Source organism: Hesperophylax consimilis, chromosome 11, assembly GCF_061612785.1.
Source record: "Hesperophylax consimilis isolate HC1 chromosome 11, BYU_Hcon_1.0, whole genome shotgun sequence".
Lineage (NCBI taxonomy): Eukaryota > Metazoa > Arthropoda > Insecta > Trichoptera > Limnephilidae > Hesperophylax > Hesperophylax consimilis.
Window position 1 is genome coordinate 32272167 of NC_142846.1, and position 16477 is coordinate 32288643.

Here is a 16477-nt window from a genome sequence, read left to right on the forward strand (position 1 = left end):
AAGGCGTAGTCCGTTTCCTTCGTGAGGTGCAATCTAATGACTGGTGATATACATAAATATTTAACTAAATTCTTTGATCCTCGCAAGGCGTAGTCCGTTTCCTTCGTGAGGTGCAATCTAATGACTGGTGATACACATAAATATTTAACTAAATTCTTTGATCCTCGCAAGGCGTAGTCCGTTTCCTTCGTGAGGTGCAATCTAATGACTGGTTATATACATAAATATTTAACTAAATTCTTTAATCCTCGCAAGGCGTAGTCCGTTTCCTTCGTGAGGTGCAATCTAATGACTGGTGATATACATAAATATTTAACTAAATTCTTTGATCCTCGCAAGGCGTAGTCCGTTTCCTTCGTGAGGTGCAATCTAATGACTGGTTATATACATAAATATTTAACTAAATTCTTTGATCCTCGCAAGGCGTAGTCCGTTTCCTTCGTGAGGTGCAATCTAATGACTGGTGATACACATAAATATTTAACTAAATTCTTTGATCCTCGCAAGGCGTAGTCCGTTTCCTTCGTGAGGTGCAATCTAATGACTGGTGATATACATAAATATTTAACTAAATTCTTTGATCCTCGCAAGGCGTAGTCCGTTTCCTTCGTGAGGTGCAATCTAATGACTGGTGATACACATAAATATTTAACTAAATTCTTTGATCCTCGCAAGGCGTAGTCCGTTTCCTTCGTGAGGTGCAATCTAATGACTGGTGATACACATAAATATTTAACTAAATTCTTTGATCCTCGCAAGGCGTAGTCCGTTTCCTTCGTGAGGTGCAATGTAATGACTGGTGATACACATAAATATTTAACTAAATTCTTTGATCCTCGCAAGGCGTAGTCCGTTTCCTTCGCGAGGTGCAATCTAATGACTGGTGATACACATAAATATTTAACTAAATTCTTTGATCCTCGCAAGGCGTAGTCCGTTTCCTTCGTGAGGTGCAATCTAATGACTGGTGATATACATAAATATTTAACTAAATTCTTTGATCCTCGCAAGGCGTACTCCGTTTCCTTCGTGAGGTGCAATCTAATGACTGGTGATATACATAAATATTTAACTAAATTCTTTGATCCTCGCAAGGCGTAGTCCGTTTCCTTCGTGAGGTGCAATCTAATGACTGGTGATACACATAAATATTTAACTAAATTCTTTGATCCTCGCAAGGCGTAGTCCGTTTCCTTCGTGAGGTGCAATCTAATGACTGGTGATATACATAAATATTTAACTAAATTCATTGATCCTCGCAAGGCGTAGTCCGTTTCCTTCGTGAGGTGCAATGTAATGACTGGTGATACACATAAATATTTAACTAAATTCTTTGATCCTCGCAAGGCGTAGTCCGTTTCCTTCGTGAGGTGCAATCTAATGACTGGTGATACACATAAATATTTAACTAAATTCTTTGATCCTCGCAAGGCGTAGTCCGTTTCCTTCGTGAGGTGCAATCTAATGACTGGTGATACACATAAATATTTAACTAAATTCTTTGATCCTCGCAAGGCGTAGTCCGTTTCTGTAATTTTCTTCCCGCGAGGAAAGTCCGTAATAATAGTGAGAGGCAGTTTGCTCATGAATGACTCAATAACTCCCATAATGCAGAGTGCTTGAGGCAGTACCAGTTCCAAGGCTACTTTAGAATTAATAGTATAAAATATTACCTCCCCTAATACTAGTCCCCGGCTTTGCCCGGGCTTTACGCATTTTGGACACGACCCTACTTAAGAATAACAAGTATAAAATACTACCTCTTCTAATACTAGTCCCCGGCTTTGCACGGGCTTAATGCATTTTGACACAAGCCTACTTCTATAAAATACTACCTTTTATAATACTAGTCCCCGGCGTTGCCCGGGCTTTACGCATTTTGGACACGAGCCTCCTCCAATACTTGTCCCGGTGTTACCCGGGCTTTACGCATTTTTTCGAAATCAGATGTAGACAGTAATTTTCCTCTTATTTTACCTACCCACATGCTGCGTAAATTTGATTCAACCAACTCAAATTTGCTTTGAATTTAAGTGTTTTAATTTTTATATTCCACCGATTGTGTGATGAATTCAGATAAGCGATTAAGTACCCACCTATTATATGAACTTCGGTTGTCTGTGCTGTTCGTTAGTCCTGCGTGAAATCTGGAATTTAAATGTCGTTTTCAAAATATGAACTGATTGTATCAAGCATTCAAACAAACGATAAAGTAGATAAGTAGGTACATTTAATTTTGTTGTTCATTAATTTGTTCGTAATTCAGACTATTCCGTGATTTTTAGTTGTTTACTACTTGGATGAATGTCTAACTAATTCAAATGCACGCCAATAAGACAAGTGTTGTTTCGCACTTTATTTATTTCAAGGATAGACAGATATATTATTTTGCCATTTGCGATTTTGACAATAATTAGCATTATTAGCCCTTCTTATTATATTCTTATAAAGTTAAATAAACGACAAATGGGATCCACCTCTGGTCTAGAGCCTCAAAATACAAAAACCCTTGAATTTGTGCAAAAACAGGCGATCCGTTTGATAGATAGATGGAATGCTGTCCTTGTTATACAGGTATTTCAATGGAAGATGCTCCGAGGAACTATAGTCATTGATACGTTTGTCACCGGTGGAGAGTCGCGAGACACGCTAAATGCGCCCCAAACATTTGTAACATGAGAACGAGTTTCCGCTAATCTGTGAAATGACTTGCTGGCCTCTGTGTTTCCTCCCTCCTACAATTCCTAGTTTACCTCAAAAAGACCCCCCACACAGCATCCGAAAAGATAACATTATTCGCATTGAGATGGCTAAATAAAGATCCACCTGTAATTGTGAACTAACAATTGTGACTAACTCTTGTACCAGTCTAAAGATGGCTGAAACCGGTTAAGGTCAAAAATAAAATATAGTTCTTAAATTTTATATTGTTTTTGTGCCCTTATTGAAATAACATAGATTAATCCATTTGCGTTATTTTCTTGTACATTTTTATCACAACATGTTAACTATACCATAGTGAAGCAAGATCCTTGTTGACTTTATTCATCATGGTATAATTTAACAGTTAACTATACCATAACGAAGCAAGATCTTCTTAAAAGTTCTTCGTGATAAAAATACAACGCCAGTGTAGTGTTAGCAAGTTCCAAACTTGACCTAAATGTACTATCTTCTTTAGTTCAAGTTTAAAGCGAATTGACAGATTTTAGGTAATTACAGATCAGTTGTATTGTTTCGCAATCGCAAAGGACGTTAAATGGCTTGTTAAAAAGTGCTTCTTACCAACGGCTTCTTGGTATATATCCACCTCCACAACGTATAAATGTTATTTATTACATCGACCAACTTATTCGTGTCATTGATTAATGATTATCCTGTTAAATCTTATTGGTTTGGTGAAATTATGTGAACCATGAGTTGTTTTTAATTTTTCTATTCAAGATAAGCAGAAAAATTACAAAGTTCGACTGTCGGAGATAAGCACAATCGTGTTTTTTTCAAAATTCGACTGTCGGACATAAGCACAATCATGTTATTCACATTTTTGTCAGTGTTCTTTTTGTTTTTTTTTATTTATTTATTCTAATATCTCTTTCCTTTAATAAAAAAATCTAATTTTAAGTCATTTTGGGTTTTTTCGTCTCAGATTAACAAGTTTCCACTGAAAAAAATTCCTCTTGAGAAAATGACCTGTGAAAGATCATTTTCTTGGGACAATGACTTTGTAAGATGATTTTTTTATGACAATGCTTTGTCGGGCGAATTTATTAGGACAATACTTTGTCAGGCGAACTTTGCCCTCAGGAAACATTTTTGATATTTTTCTGCTTCAAGGATGTCTTTATTTTTCAAATAGTTTTTTGGGCTAAAGAATGAGCTGAGCCCAATTGTATTGTCCATGGTCGCACATTAATGACCTTGAGTTTCTCTACCTTGTCTATTATAATCGCTCCATCGGCTATATCCGTGGTTAAGTAGTGTACAAACTTTTTCCATACAAGAAGATATCGATCTAGTGAATGGTTTATTTATGGTCACCTGTTTCCTCAGTTAGCCCATATATAGTGGTTGTTTACACCAGTGTTCCGCAAAGTGTGCTCCGCGGCACACTGGTGTGCCGTGGCCATTTGTAAGTGTGCCGCGAGTCCCGCGTCACTTCTCACAAAGTGCTCTGTAAATTGGTCTTTAATTTTCTGTGCGGCGCGGCGGCCGGAGGTGGCGTGGGTGGGACTCGATCGCTGCGAAGTGGCCGTGTGCTACGCCGCTACGCTACATTATCACGTGTGCTACACTACATAAGTGGGGTGCTATTGCTACATTATCACGTGATTGCGCACGAGCTATCGGGGTGCATGCGCGTGACAACATAACATTACGAATTACGACGGCAACGTTGCGCCCGCTTGTTTAGTAGTCATTCGTTAATGCTAGTGTTTGGTTGTGTCGTCGCAAACTTAATTGACTTTTTTAATTGCAAAAAAATATCCCATATTACGTGTATATAATGGATAAATTCGTTAAACGTACCGCAAGTTTGTCAAGTGAAACTAATGATTCCCAAGAAGAAGCAGAGTCAACAAAGAAAAAAACCTAAGCTTTTTGATCGGAAATACGATGAGAGCTATGTGCGTTATGGCTTTATATATTGCGGTGACGAATCGTGCCCAATCCCAAAATGTCTTGTTTGTGGAGAAACTTTGGCTAATAATTCGATGGTGCCCAGTAAACTTTCACGACATTTAACAACTAAACACCCATCGGTGTCTCACAAAGATAACGCCTTCCTTCAACGTATGAAAGACCAGTCTAAGAAACAGGTAACTCTCATGAGTTCGTCTTTCAATACATCAAGCAAAGCGCAAAAAGCAAGCTACGTGATCGCTAATATGCTGGTTAAATCGAAGAAACCTCATTCTCTGATGATGCTGGGGATTCTCTGGGATGTTTTTTTAAATTATGATGACATGCAGCTTTTGTAGTTTAACCTCAAAGTTCGCCGTTATTCGTAATAAGCCTAGTCAATCCTATCCAAAATTTACCTTGTTTTTTTTCTTTGGTGTACCGTTAAAATTTCTTGATTAGTTAGGTGTACCGTGAACATAAAAAGTTTGCGGAACACTGGTTTACACTATCTTAATATTGTTGAACTGCTATAAATATGTGTCATACAACTTATAGACTAATTGTGTTATTACAATTGTGCATTTATTTATTAATCCCGTTACAATCGACAGTATCTTCAGATTAGGTACAAGTGATTCCACCACAGTTCGTAACACTAGAATAGTTGTTTTCTAATGATATAGATTCAACAAAGATTTAACATTACATTTCATAGAGTATTTATCTGAAGTTACAGCGCATTGCTACGCAACTTGTGAAATTCAATATAATCATAAATGTTCTCGTTTTTTTGAATTTATAATGAGCAATCTTTTTTTTAAACTTAGATAACAAGATCATTACCGAACCATTTAGGAAAAGTTGATATATTTTGTGACGTAACGTAACGTCCATGACTTATAATAGCTAGTTTTATATTGTCATTTATCTTGTCATCATTCAGATATAACCAATCAACCTTAAGTAGGAAGTCTGGAAGAATTTCTGTGGCTTTATCAAAGTTATAAGACTATCATTTAATTTTATGATTTTCACACATATTATTGTTAATGGTTACATTTAAAGATGGTTACAGCAACAGATTTGTTAGAAAAAACTACATCCAGAGTTCGATCAGTGCTATTTATCTTTTAATGACAGATAGTTTCAAGTTATTACTTGCAGATAATTCTGAGGATAATGGATCCCATTTAATGTTTGGTGGATTATAGTTATATATTATGTTATAAATAGTTGAAACATACTAGAAATACATTAGATTATAAGGTTTAGGTGGTTAGTAACACAATACGCGTCGAGGGGTAAGGTCTTCAACTAGGAATACAGAGGTTCTTCTCCTTTCTCTCACTTCATTCTGGTTTTATGTTGCAGGAGAGCCATGTGTGACGGCTGTAACTATTCAGGCTGGCGTTTGCAGACACTTGCACAAGTGCCCCACCGTCATGAATGCGGCATTTCAAGGAATACCACCTCAGGTAAAGTCACATACATAATAATTAGTCACCAATGCAGACGTTCTTTTTGAAGATCCAAAGATCGAGAATGTAGATAGGTATTGTTTATTTTGTTCTTTACATATTTTCTAGAAAAATCGTTATGTTATTATTCCTATTATTTTATGTATCTATAGTTCACATTTCTTGCAAAAGGTTGGGTACTTTGAATTTTTATAACTGCCACAGTGATTTTAAAACGGAGTTTTCACCACCGCGCCTGGCGTTATCTGACAAAACAACTAAATTTTGGCTCTTGTGTTTGTTTTTGCCGTATTTTTAAAAATTAAACGTTTGTCGAAAAATGTTCACACGTTTTTCAAATCAGAATCAATTTGCTACAATTTAAAAATAAAATAAGATATGCAATAAGTAGATATATTCTGAGAAACAACTTCTTATAAAAAATATAGGTATGGCAGTTTCCGAGATACAACTTTGTGTAAAACATATATGTATGGCAGTTTCCAAGATACAACTTTGTGTAAAACATATATGTATGGCAGTTTCAGAGATACAACTTTGTGTAAAACGGATTTTTTTTAATAAATGTGAAAAAATTATCCAGGCCCATGGAAATTATGGTGTGTAGGTAAACGTCATTACGATCTCGAGTAAAAATGATTGTCAATAATTTCAGCCGAAGATGTAAAATGGCATTGAAAAATATATTGGACATGGGATAGATATGTGAGCAGATTTTGTATATGGTTATATAACTTACCTGTCAATTTCAGTCAATACAGCAACATTCTTAACAAAATCTAAATTGGGTTTCCACAGTGATGTATACACCAAGTTTTCGACCTGAACCAGCCCCCGCGCTACCCTGTAAAAACATAAAAATTTACGCCTTTGTTTTCATTTGTGCTGTATATTAAAAAAAAGCCTGTCCTTTGAAAAAAAAATCGAATTTTTTTGAAAGGAAAGTAATTTTGTTACAATTTGAGCATAATTTTTTCTTATACATATATTTTTTTAAAATTATTGTCGTCTCTATATAAATCATCTCGTGCTTAAATTGTAGCAAATTAACTCAACTCTCAAAAAAAAGATTGAATGATTTTTTGGACGGCCGTTTATTTTTTTAAATATACGGCAGGAGAGTAAAAAAAGGGCCTAAAGATTGCTGAAAACTTGGTTTTTACGTCACTGTGGCAACTATATTGAGAGTTTGCAAGGAATTTCGCTTGATTGGCTGGTAAGTCATATTACCAAGAAATAACCTCTTCTCACGTATCTACCCTACCAATGGTAAATATATCTCAGGAAGGTACACGCAAAGTCATTTTATACACAAATTGAAGCTAAATTTACTTTTTTTACGGTAAAAACAAAGACAAGTGCTAAGTTAAGTTTTACTGTTTTTGTCGGGCAACGCCGGGCGCTGAGTTCGCTCGCTGAGGTCGAAAACTTGGTTTTAAAATCACCGTAGCAACTCAAACCATATATCAATATTTCTACACCACATTAAAGGTAATTTGCAAGGAATTACCACTTGTTGTGCTATGTTGACTGGACCAATACGTTGTTGTGTTATTATGTACTTCTTTAAGCTAGTATCGATCTACGTACAATGGATCGTATTCATATTGTCTAGGCAAATTAACTCTATCGTCCTTGGAAGAGATTGGCTTCTCCAAAAAGGGACATGTTGACAAAATTAAGAAAACTTTAAATGCTTTCTGCCACTTTGTAAAATACAAAATATAAACTTACGCTGAATATTATCTGTGAGATTAATATTGAAATAAAAAAAACTATCAGAAATATCTCATATTTTTTAGTAGCAAGAAAACATACACCAATCAACCATATATACTTCTTATGGACGTTTTTATACTTTGGCCTATTTTTAGTCGATATTTCGTTAACTGTACAACAGAAAAAAGATTACTTTTTTTTATAAAATGAGAGTTTTTTTAGACTAACTTATCGTATGACATTTCAAAAGAGCTGAGTTTTTATCCCAACTAATCGTGACAATGAAAAATACACGAGTACTTTAATAAAATAAATAGAAAATATTTGACATGGCAGTTCTTATGACATGTCTTTCACGACTTAAAACACTTTGTCAACAAAATGATTTGTAAAATTCTTCGTCCTTCTTCTGATTCCAGGAAAGTTTGAATTCTCGAAATTTGCGTTCAATTGTGTTAATATCAGGGTGTATTATTTCTGTGAACAAGAATGGAGCAACGATATTTAACGTTGCGGTTTTGACCAGCACGTGTTTCAGAGAAGAGACATTTTCTATCCGTTTCCGAGCTGCATCTTTTGCATTATTTTTATTCCAACAATAACAAATAGTTTGAATATGGAAGTTTTCAATCTTACCACTCCAGCTCACTGAAAATTCTAGATCCGACCCTGCCTACCACTAGCTCCATTTTACCGATTTTAAGGTTTAATATATACATTTCTCAGACATACCACTCGTTTGTTTGATGTCAAAAACTTATGCATTTTTTATACAAATAATCTATATGATGTGATAATATTATTGTATATGCCCAAAATGTCCATCATTTGCACATCTGCATATTTAAAGGAAAACCTTTTTGCATTTAACTACTGGAAGAAAGTAGAGGAATAAAAATATTAAATTAATAATTGAAAGTATCTTTATATTGCATATTTATTTTTTTATTGGAAATTTTTTTAATATATACAGGTACATATATAATTATACAAAACATAAGGCAGTAACAAAAAAATCCCACAACGGCGAAGCCTGTGCGTGGGCATTATAAGGTATGTATTCAAAACAGTGGTGGTTACATTATCTATGGTTTAAATGAAAAAAGAAATATGAATAAAGAAAAAAATATATATAGTACATTATTGTTAGTTTAATATGATTTTACTGGAGTTTTTGCGTATTTAATAAAAAATAGTTTAAAAGAAGTTAACTTTTTTTTAGGTAGAGGGTAACATATTATCATATTTAGGTATCATATTCGTAGTATAAATTAAAAAAAATTCTCATTACAGATACTTTTTTACCCAGCTTTTGACATTTATTTTATACAAGTTTAGGTTTTGGCACCCTGTACAAAACAATTATTAGAACGGTCTTGGCCTATGGATGTGAGGCGGGAACACTGACAGCAAAGTCTGCGGAACGGCTGGACACCTTCGAAAGAAAGGTACTTCGAAGAATCTTAGGAGCGGTGCGAGAGGGAGAGGCATGGAGAATCCGCCACAATAAGGAGCTATATGACATCTACCAAGCTCCCAGACTTTCTACTCATTTACAGCTCCAAAGACTAAGATGGGCCGGACATGTGCACCGAATGCCAAGCACACGTGTACCAAAGAAGGTTTTAACAGGACACCCGGGAGGCAAACGAAAGGCGGGCAGACCTAGGCTGAGATGGGAGGACGATGTCAGGAAAGATGCCAGAGGACTACTCCATGTTGCAGATTGGAAGACGACGGCCGAGGACAGAGGGCGGTGGAGGCTCATGTTAAAGGAGGCCAAGGCTCGAAATGGGCTGTAGCGCCATTGAAGAAGAAGGTTTTGGCACATCTTGATGGAACTCGGCAAGGAATTAAACAATTTTGGGCCAATATAGTTAATGTGTCTTTGGGCTAGCCTAGTTTTGCAGTGAGGCAGTTTATTCATATTAAAGTATCTATATATGATCTTAATGAAGCTGGCGGTGCTTCTAGTGAAGAGAGGGATCGAGCGAAATATGTTTAAAAGGGATGCAAGAAAAGAGTACGAGTTGTAGTGAAATAAAGAAAGAAACGCCTGGAGGAGGAAGAGGAATTCAAAACGACAGACAACTTCCAAGAAAACATAAAATTGTTTTGGAAGGAAGTCAAATGGTCCCGAAGTGGTCTTAAAGGTATGTTGCATGTTGTATTCTGATGATGCGGTGCTTATTGCTAACAGTATTGAAGACAGAGATGTACTTTATTTCAAATAAATCTATTTCAAATGGAAATGCAAAATGGTTATTTTCCATTTTGCATTTTAAATGCTTTTCTAAAAACCATTTTGCATTTTGCATTTTAAATGCTTTTCTTAATGCATTTTCCATTTTAAATGCTTTTTTGCAACATTCTTCCTACTATCTCCACTCATCTTTTTTTCATAAGCCCCAAATATCAGTCGGTCCTCAACCTCGCTATGAGAGATAATTTACATTTGTCAAGTTGCTCCCTGGTAGGAGCCCTGGCAATTGAGTGATACCATTACAAAAAATACCGATTCAAATACTGAACATGGCTATGACGCTGTAATATTAAATGTTAGATAGCAGTTTATATGTTTTTACGTTTGCAACATTAGTCCCGCGAAATTTTTTTGTGTATTCATGATCTGTAGTCGTGGTGTTTTTGGATTTACCATCATGTAATATGTTTGTTCTACATTGATGTCCATTATTAAATGACAAAATTGTTTAAAAATTTTATAATTATTTTAATTGTTTCACCTGAGAAACCATTTTGCATTTTCAATGCATTTTGAAAATAGGTATTTTGCATTTGAAATGCTTTTCTAAAAACCATTTTGCATTTTGCATTTTCAAATGGAAAAGTTTTGACCCATTTCCATTTTGCAAAATGGTTTTGGGTACCCATTTTGCACATCTCTGATTGAAGATCTACAGTCTCTCGTGTCTAGGATGAACCAATTATGTATGAAGAATGAGTTAAAGATGAATGTACGCAAGTCTAAAGTCATTAAGGTGTTTGAAAGAGAGAATACGAAAACAGTACGCACTATAGTTGTAAATAAGGATTACTTGGAGCAGGTGGAAGAGTTTGTGTATTTAGAAAGTATGTTTACGAGAGAGGGGAAAGCTGACAGAGATATTGAAAGAAGGGTAAATGCAGGTAACTTCATTAGTGTAGGACTGAACGCAGTTGGCGCTAACAAAAAATGTCTGAAGGAGCGAAGCTAGCAGTCCACAACGGAACGTTGGTACCTACCCTGATGTATGGAAGTTAGAAATGAAACTGGCAGAAAAAAGAAACGGGATGAAAGTAGACTGAATGCTGTAGAAATGAGACTCCCTGAAACTTTTGTATGGTAAATCCATGTATGATCGTGTGAGAAATCTGGAGATCCGCAAAAAGTGCAAGGCTAATATAAGCATAATGAGTAAGCTCAAGAAAGGGACGCTTAGATGGTTTGGGCATAAAGAGCGAATGAGCAAATAAAGGTGTGTAAGGAGAATATACAATGCAAATGTGAATGGTAGCAGAAGTCGGGGGCGCCCGAGAAAGACATGATGAATCAGATACGTTGTAACATTTATACACTCATCAGACATATTTTATTACTCATATGCGGGTTAGAATCAAAATAAAATAGATGATGGCATCATAAATTAAATATTTAATACATAATACAACCCGAGGCTCTATAATTAGGACTGATTACATCTCAGAGCGTGTTCAAGGTTCCTTTTTGAAAACGCTTGTAGGTTGGAATAATTGCCATGTGAGTCAAAGATTGACCTCACAAAATATAATAAAAACTAGAAACACGATGTCCAGCAACATGCAAACTAGTTAACTCGTGGCCATGTCGTCTAGAGATCACCAATCGAATCCTTATAAGAAGACCGCTTCCGTAGGCTTTCCGCTGAGCACTCACTCGCTCGTTCTCTGCCGGTGGCGCTATTCCGTAGTCAAACAAACGAGCGGCTATGCTATACTATTACCCGACAGGGCTAGGTGCTTGTATCAAATAACTATGTCTCCCAGAACCACTACACTAATTATATATCTCCCAATAGTCAATCAGTATGCCCTGTACTGCCGACCTCGCTCTTACTTGTATATTTACCAATTGTTGATATTTTTTGAAAATTTGGTACGTTTCAAAGGTTAAATATAATGCCTTGTGGAGAGTAATTTTAAAAAGTAGGTACGCCCCCCCATGTAGATGTACAAATGAATATGTAATTCAATGTAGCGCGTTTTCAGATGTGCGTCTCCCCGAAGAACAGATTGATAGTGTGCTGCCCCTGGGTGCCAGGGCAAAACACAGGACTGGAAACTATACGCCAGGCAAAAACAGATACCCCTAGAGAAGGTACCTCACTTTCATTTCATAAAGTTTATCAGTCACCATCACCTGTTGTGTTGTATAACCCTGATGTATCTGTTTGTTTGAAGGTGATAACTGCACGATGGCAGACACGGGAATAACGGGAGTATACAGACCATTTGCCAACTGCCAGACAGCGAAGGAGGCTGCCAGTAAAGGCATTTTACCGAAGGTACTGTTCCCCTCTTTATGTAAATCTGACAATAATACCAATTTTATACACTCGCGGAAATTTAATCTACTATTAATGATTATTTCACTTGCAATGATAATTATAGTAGCAATCGTATGATTATTTAAAATAAATCTTCTTTAAAAAGAAGTGTCAGGTAAAACCAGTAAAACATTGCACAATTTTTAATTTTATAAAAAAAATATGTTTCATAAAAAATACTATATAAATAGAAACAATCCTCCCAACCTTGACATTACAACTTAACAACTTAATCCCGTGGCCGGGAGATGAAGGGAACATTGAAATTAACGCAACAATAAACGAAACTTGACGCTCGTAATATCAGCCAATGCAGCAAAACCAAAATCGTTTATGCCTTGTTCACAAGATGCCAGTATTCTTGCCCGGTGCACGAGGCTAGTATTTAAAACCAGGAAAGCAAGATATTGCTAGTACCTAAGCTAGTAACACTAGCTACGTGTAGACTGAACTAGCTTTGCTTTTTATCTAGTAAGTTAGAGGAAGCCAGTAAGATATCGTCTCAAGACTGGATAGTTTAATTGGATGTGATTCTATTATTTGAGCTATTAACGTCCCCCACCACCGAAGTTTATATCCTAGCTTTCTAGTTAGCTTCGTGTAGCCGCTCAAAGCTATTACATGATCGGCTAGTGCTCGTCGACGATGCGCTGATGTTTTTTTTTGACAGGATACGAATTTAAAACTCCCAAAACCAAGTAACGAGAATAATTCAAAGTTTTTACAGTTGTAAAATAATAAATAACAATCTGCATAATAATGACCACTATAAAACATTTATTTTTCACTATTCTTTATAAGCACCCGCTAAAATTCCAAAGCAATTTGTTAGCAGGCCATATTCGCAATATCAATTATGGCACTAAAGCACACATATAATGAGTAGCCGCAATATAGAAAATACATAAAAAAATAACAAAATTTCAAGTGACTACAATACAAAGACCTAGAATACATAGACAGATAGATATAACACAGTCAACATACTCATAGACATACAGACACTCAAAGGTTCACAACATACTTGCGGCCGTTATTCCCATTCCTAATGATTAAACGCTGAGCCGAAATTTTAGCTGAATACTGCCCAAAAGCACAACTACGCTCTTTCCAACGGAAATGTGACGACTGAGCGATCAACCAATTTAAGGAAGCCAAACTAATGGATTAAGCTTGCCTCAGTAAATGACTTGTTATAAAAACTATCGACAGAGTTAAAAATATTCGCAACGCCAAGACACGGTGGCATTAAAGTCAAGCTAACACTTTATTTTTAACATATTACATACGTTTGTTTAAAAATATATAAAATATCGGTTTGTGTTTTACAGTATTTTAAAAAACAGCACTAACAATAAATACAATAATAAATTCGTTAATATTAATTTAACATTGAAAGTTTTTACTTTGATGTCATTTTATTGTCTATGAAGGTGGGCGGGGCCACTTAAGAAAACCAACGGTGAAGTTGTTTGGAAAAAGCGAATCGAACGTTACTGAACAAATCATTTGGCCGATCGGAGCATGAGATTGATCTTTGTAAAAGTTGAAAACAACGGCCGTTAAACACTCATAGGCATATTTATACAATTACACGCATTGAATCAATGGATACTAATGTATTTATATACAATAACAATATAGAAAATCTTGATCCATTAACCACTTTTTAGTTCAGTCCTGCAGGTTGATTCGCTTTTTAACTCCATTGGCATTTTATTTATTTATTTGTTTAACATCAACGGTATAAATATACCATACACAATAATTGCATGTTACACAATACAAGCATAATCAAACACTTGTAATAATTGAAACAAAAATAATAATTAACTGTGGCATTTGATCATAAAATGACGACAGAAAGTATAAAATTAATTCAAGTACACAGAAAATTTTATAAATAAGTATGAGTAGACTTAGGTTTAATTAATAATGATTTAGAAGATATGATAGCATAGTCTTTTTGTATTTAGCTTCTGTGTGTATATAGTTGTGAATTCTAGTGTACCTGTCAACTGGGTGTATTTTAAAAGCGGAAGGATTATCATAAGTATTGGTTTCACTCGATCGTGCCATATCTTCCTCGGGTGTCCCCGACTTCTCAAGACATTCACTTCCTAGTCGTATTGTCCCCACGCCTATTTCTTCTTTCATCAAGTCCGCCTCATTTTACTACAAATAATTATTTGATTCGTATCTTTCTCGGGCATCCCCTACTTTTTCTACTATTTAATTCACGTAGTATAATAAATTCACATTGTAACCCTTAAAAACCTACCTTCTGTAAACATTAATTCGACTCCGTATCTCATTCCAGTGCAGAGATAATTAGTTAAGTGTTTCTCGGGCGTCTCCGACTCAAACCACTTTTTAAACCATCCTGGTACTTATATGAATAAACTTTGAAATTTTCAGCATGATCGGTCGTATAGTTTTTCGATCTATAGGAGACAAACAAACAAACAAGCATTCATTTTGTATATATATATATATATATATATATATATATATATACATTTTTGGAATGGACATTCTTGTGTTGTGTGTGTGATCTACTTTATCTTTATATATGGAATCTGACAAGGGGTTTTGACATACAATTTTTAACCATAATACCCATAGAAAAAGTAATATATTAATAGACTTATATAATAATTTAATATATCTTCTTTGTACATAAATACTTTTGCTTACCGAAAGTTTAGTCATAGAGTTTAGGATTGATTGAATTTAACTTACATTTTTCTTGCAAGAGTTTCCCCAAAACGTTATTCCGTATCTGATAGATTCTACTAGTGATAAATGTATTATTTTAATTTAAAAGCAATATATCGTTCAGAGTTGTGAAAAATGGAAAATCAACCTGGTCCGGAGCAGGTGCTAAAGAGGAATAAGCTGTTCATTATTAACTATAAACGGATGTAGACATGAAGGTTACCAGAGTCACTGCAATGATACTGGCTTAAAATTTCCTAGCAGCGTGTACACCGCTCTGGTTTGTGCCAAACCAGGATAGTAAGCCAGGATCGCCTCATGTGCACCGGATAGTGGTATTGGTGGGGGCATCAACTTACTAAATTCACGTTTGGACAGCACTGGCATTACGACTAAATCACTAGCACCGTATAAAAAAGGCATCAAATAGTACATTAGAAAGCTGTACAACTGTACACGACAGTGTCTGCACTAACGCTAAATCTGAGACTTTTTCAAGAATAAATAATATTGCTACAATAATAATACATTAAGAAACTCTTGACAAGGATAACCTTAAATAGATATTAATATTAAACGGTTTAGTTAGAGGGAAGATCAGAGGACCAAAAGGTTCGACGGCTAAAATAAGGTTTTTCAGTAGCACAGTGGTTGATGTATTCCTCCCGGAGCGAGTAGCGAACCCGGGTTCGATTCTTGGTTGAAATCTAATCTCTTATCTTCTGTGTCTTTTCTCTTTTCTGTTCTTTAAATCTTATTAACATTGTTTCATTAATTATTAAAATCACAATGAACACTAAACCAATTTTTTTTAGATTTTCGCTTTAGAGGGAACGGTTCAGATTGTTTGCTGCCCTCTGGTGACAGTAGTTGAAGGTATAGTACCCAATATTTCATTTATTAAATTAATCATCACTCTCAATAAAATGTCCCTATTCTTGCATAAACGGTATTGTTGCTTTTGCAGGTGATCAATGCTCGGTAGTTGAAACAGGGCGGGCCGGCAAATGCCTTCGTATATCAAAGTGCCCTGTTGCCGTAGAGGCTGTCCTGAAGGGAATCACTCCTCAGGTGAACTTTTACAGTCCCTAATCTAATTTATATTTTTTTAATTTTATTTAATGTTTTTACAGCACTATTTTTAATCGTGAACTTAATTAAAAAATAATGGCTTGTCCATCAGGATTCAAGTTTAAGGCAAGTTATTTTTTATCGTTTGTTTTTTTTGCTTTCAGATTTGCGATTCAGATGGCTCTGTTCCGATTGTCTGCTGCGAGGGGGTTGTTGCAGGTATAGTACCCAGAACTAAATCATGATTGATTAATCGTATCAAATCGATTGCCATGGTAAGTA

The 16477-nt window shown here is 35.5% G+C and overlaps 1 protein-coding gene across 3 annotated transcripts in view; it reads left to right on the forward strand.

The window, feature by feature from the left end:
• LOC149420035 (clotting factor B-like) overlaps positions 1-16477 on the forward strand; it is a 78807-nt gene that overhangs the window by 23993 nt on the left and 38337 nt on the right. For 2 of the 3 annotated variants that reach the window (XM_089637430.1, XM_089637431.1), the window contains exons 2-7: positions 5998-6101; positions 12069-12177; positions 12261-12364; positions 15940-16000; positions 16092-16195; positions 16360-16414. In XM_089637430.1, the coding sequence (XP_089493556.1) occupies positions 5998-6101; positions 12069-12177; positions 12261-12364; positions 15940-16000; positions 16092-16195; positions 16360-16414 (537 nt within the window). Of the gene's footprint in view, positions 1-5997; positions 6102-8033; positions 9977-12068; positions 12178-12260; positions 12365-15939; positions 16001-16091; positions 16196-16359; positions 16415-16477 lie in introns of those variants that run through there. The other variant, XM_089637432.1, reaches the window with a different exon arrangement.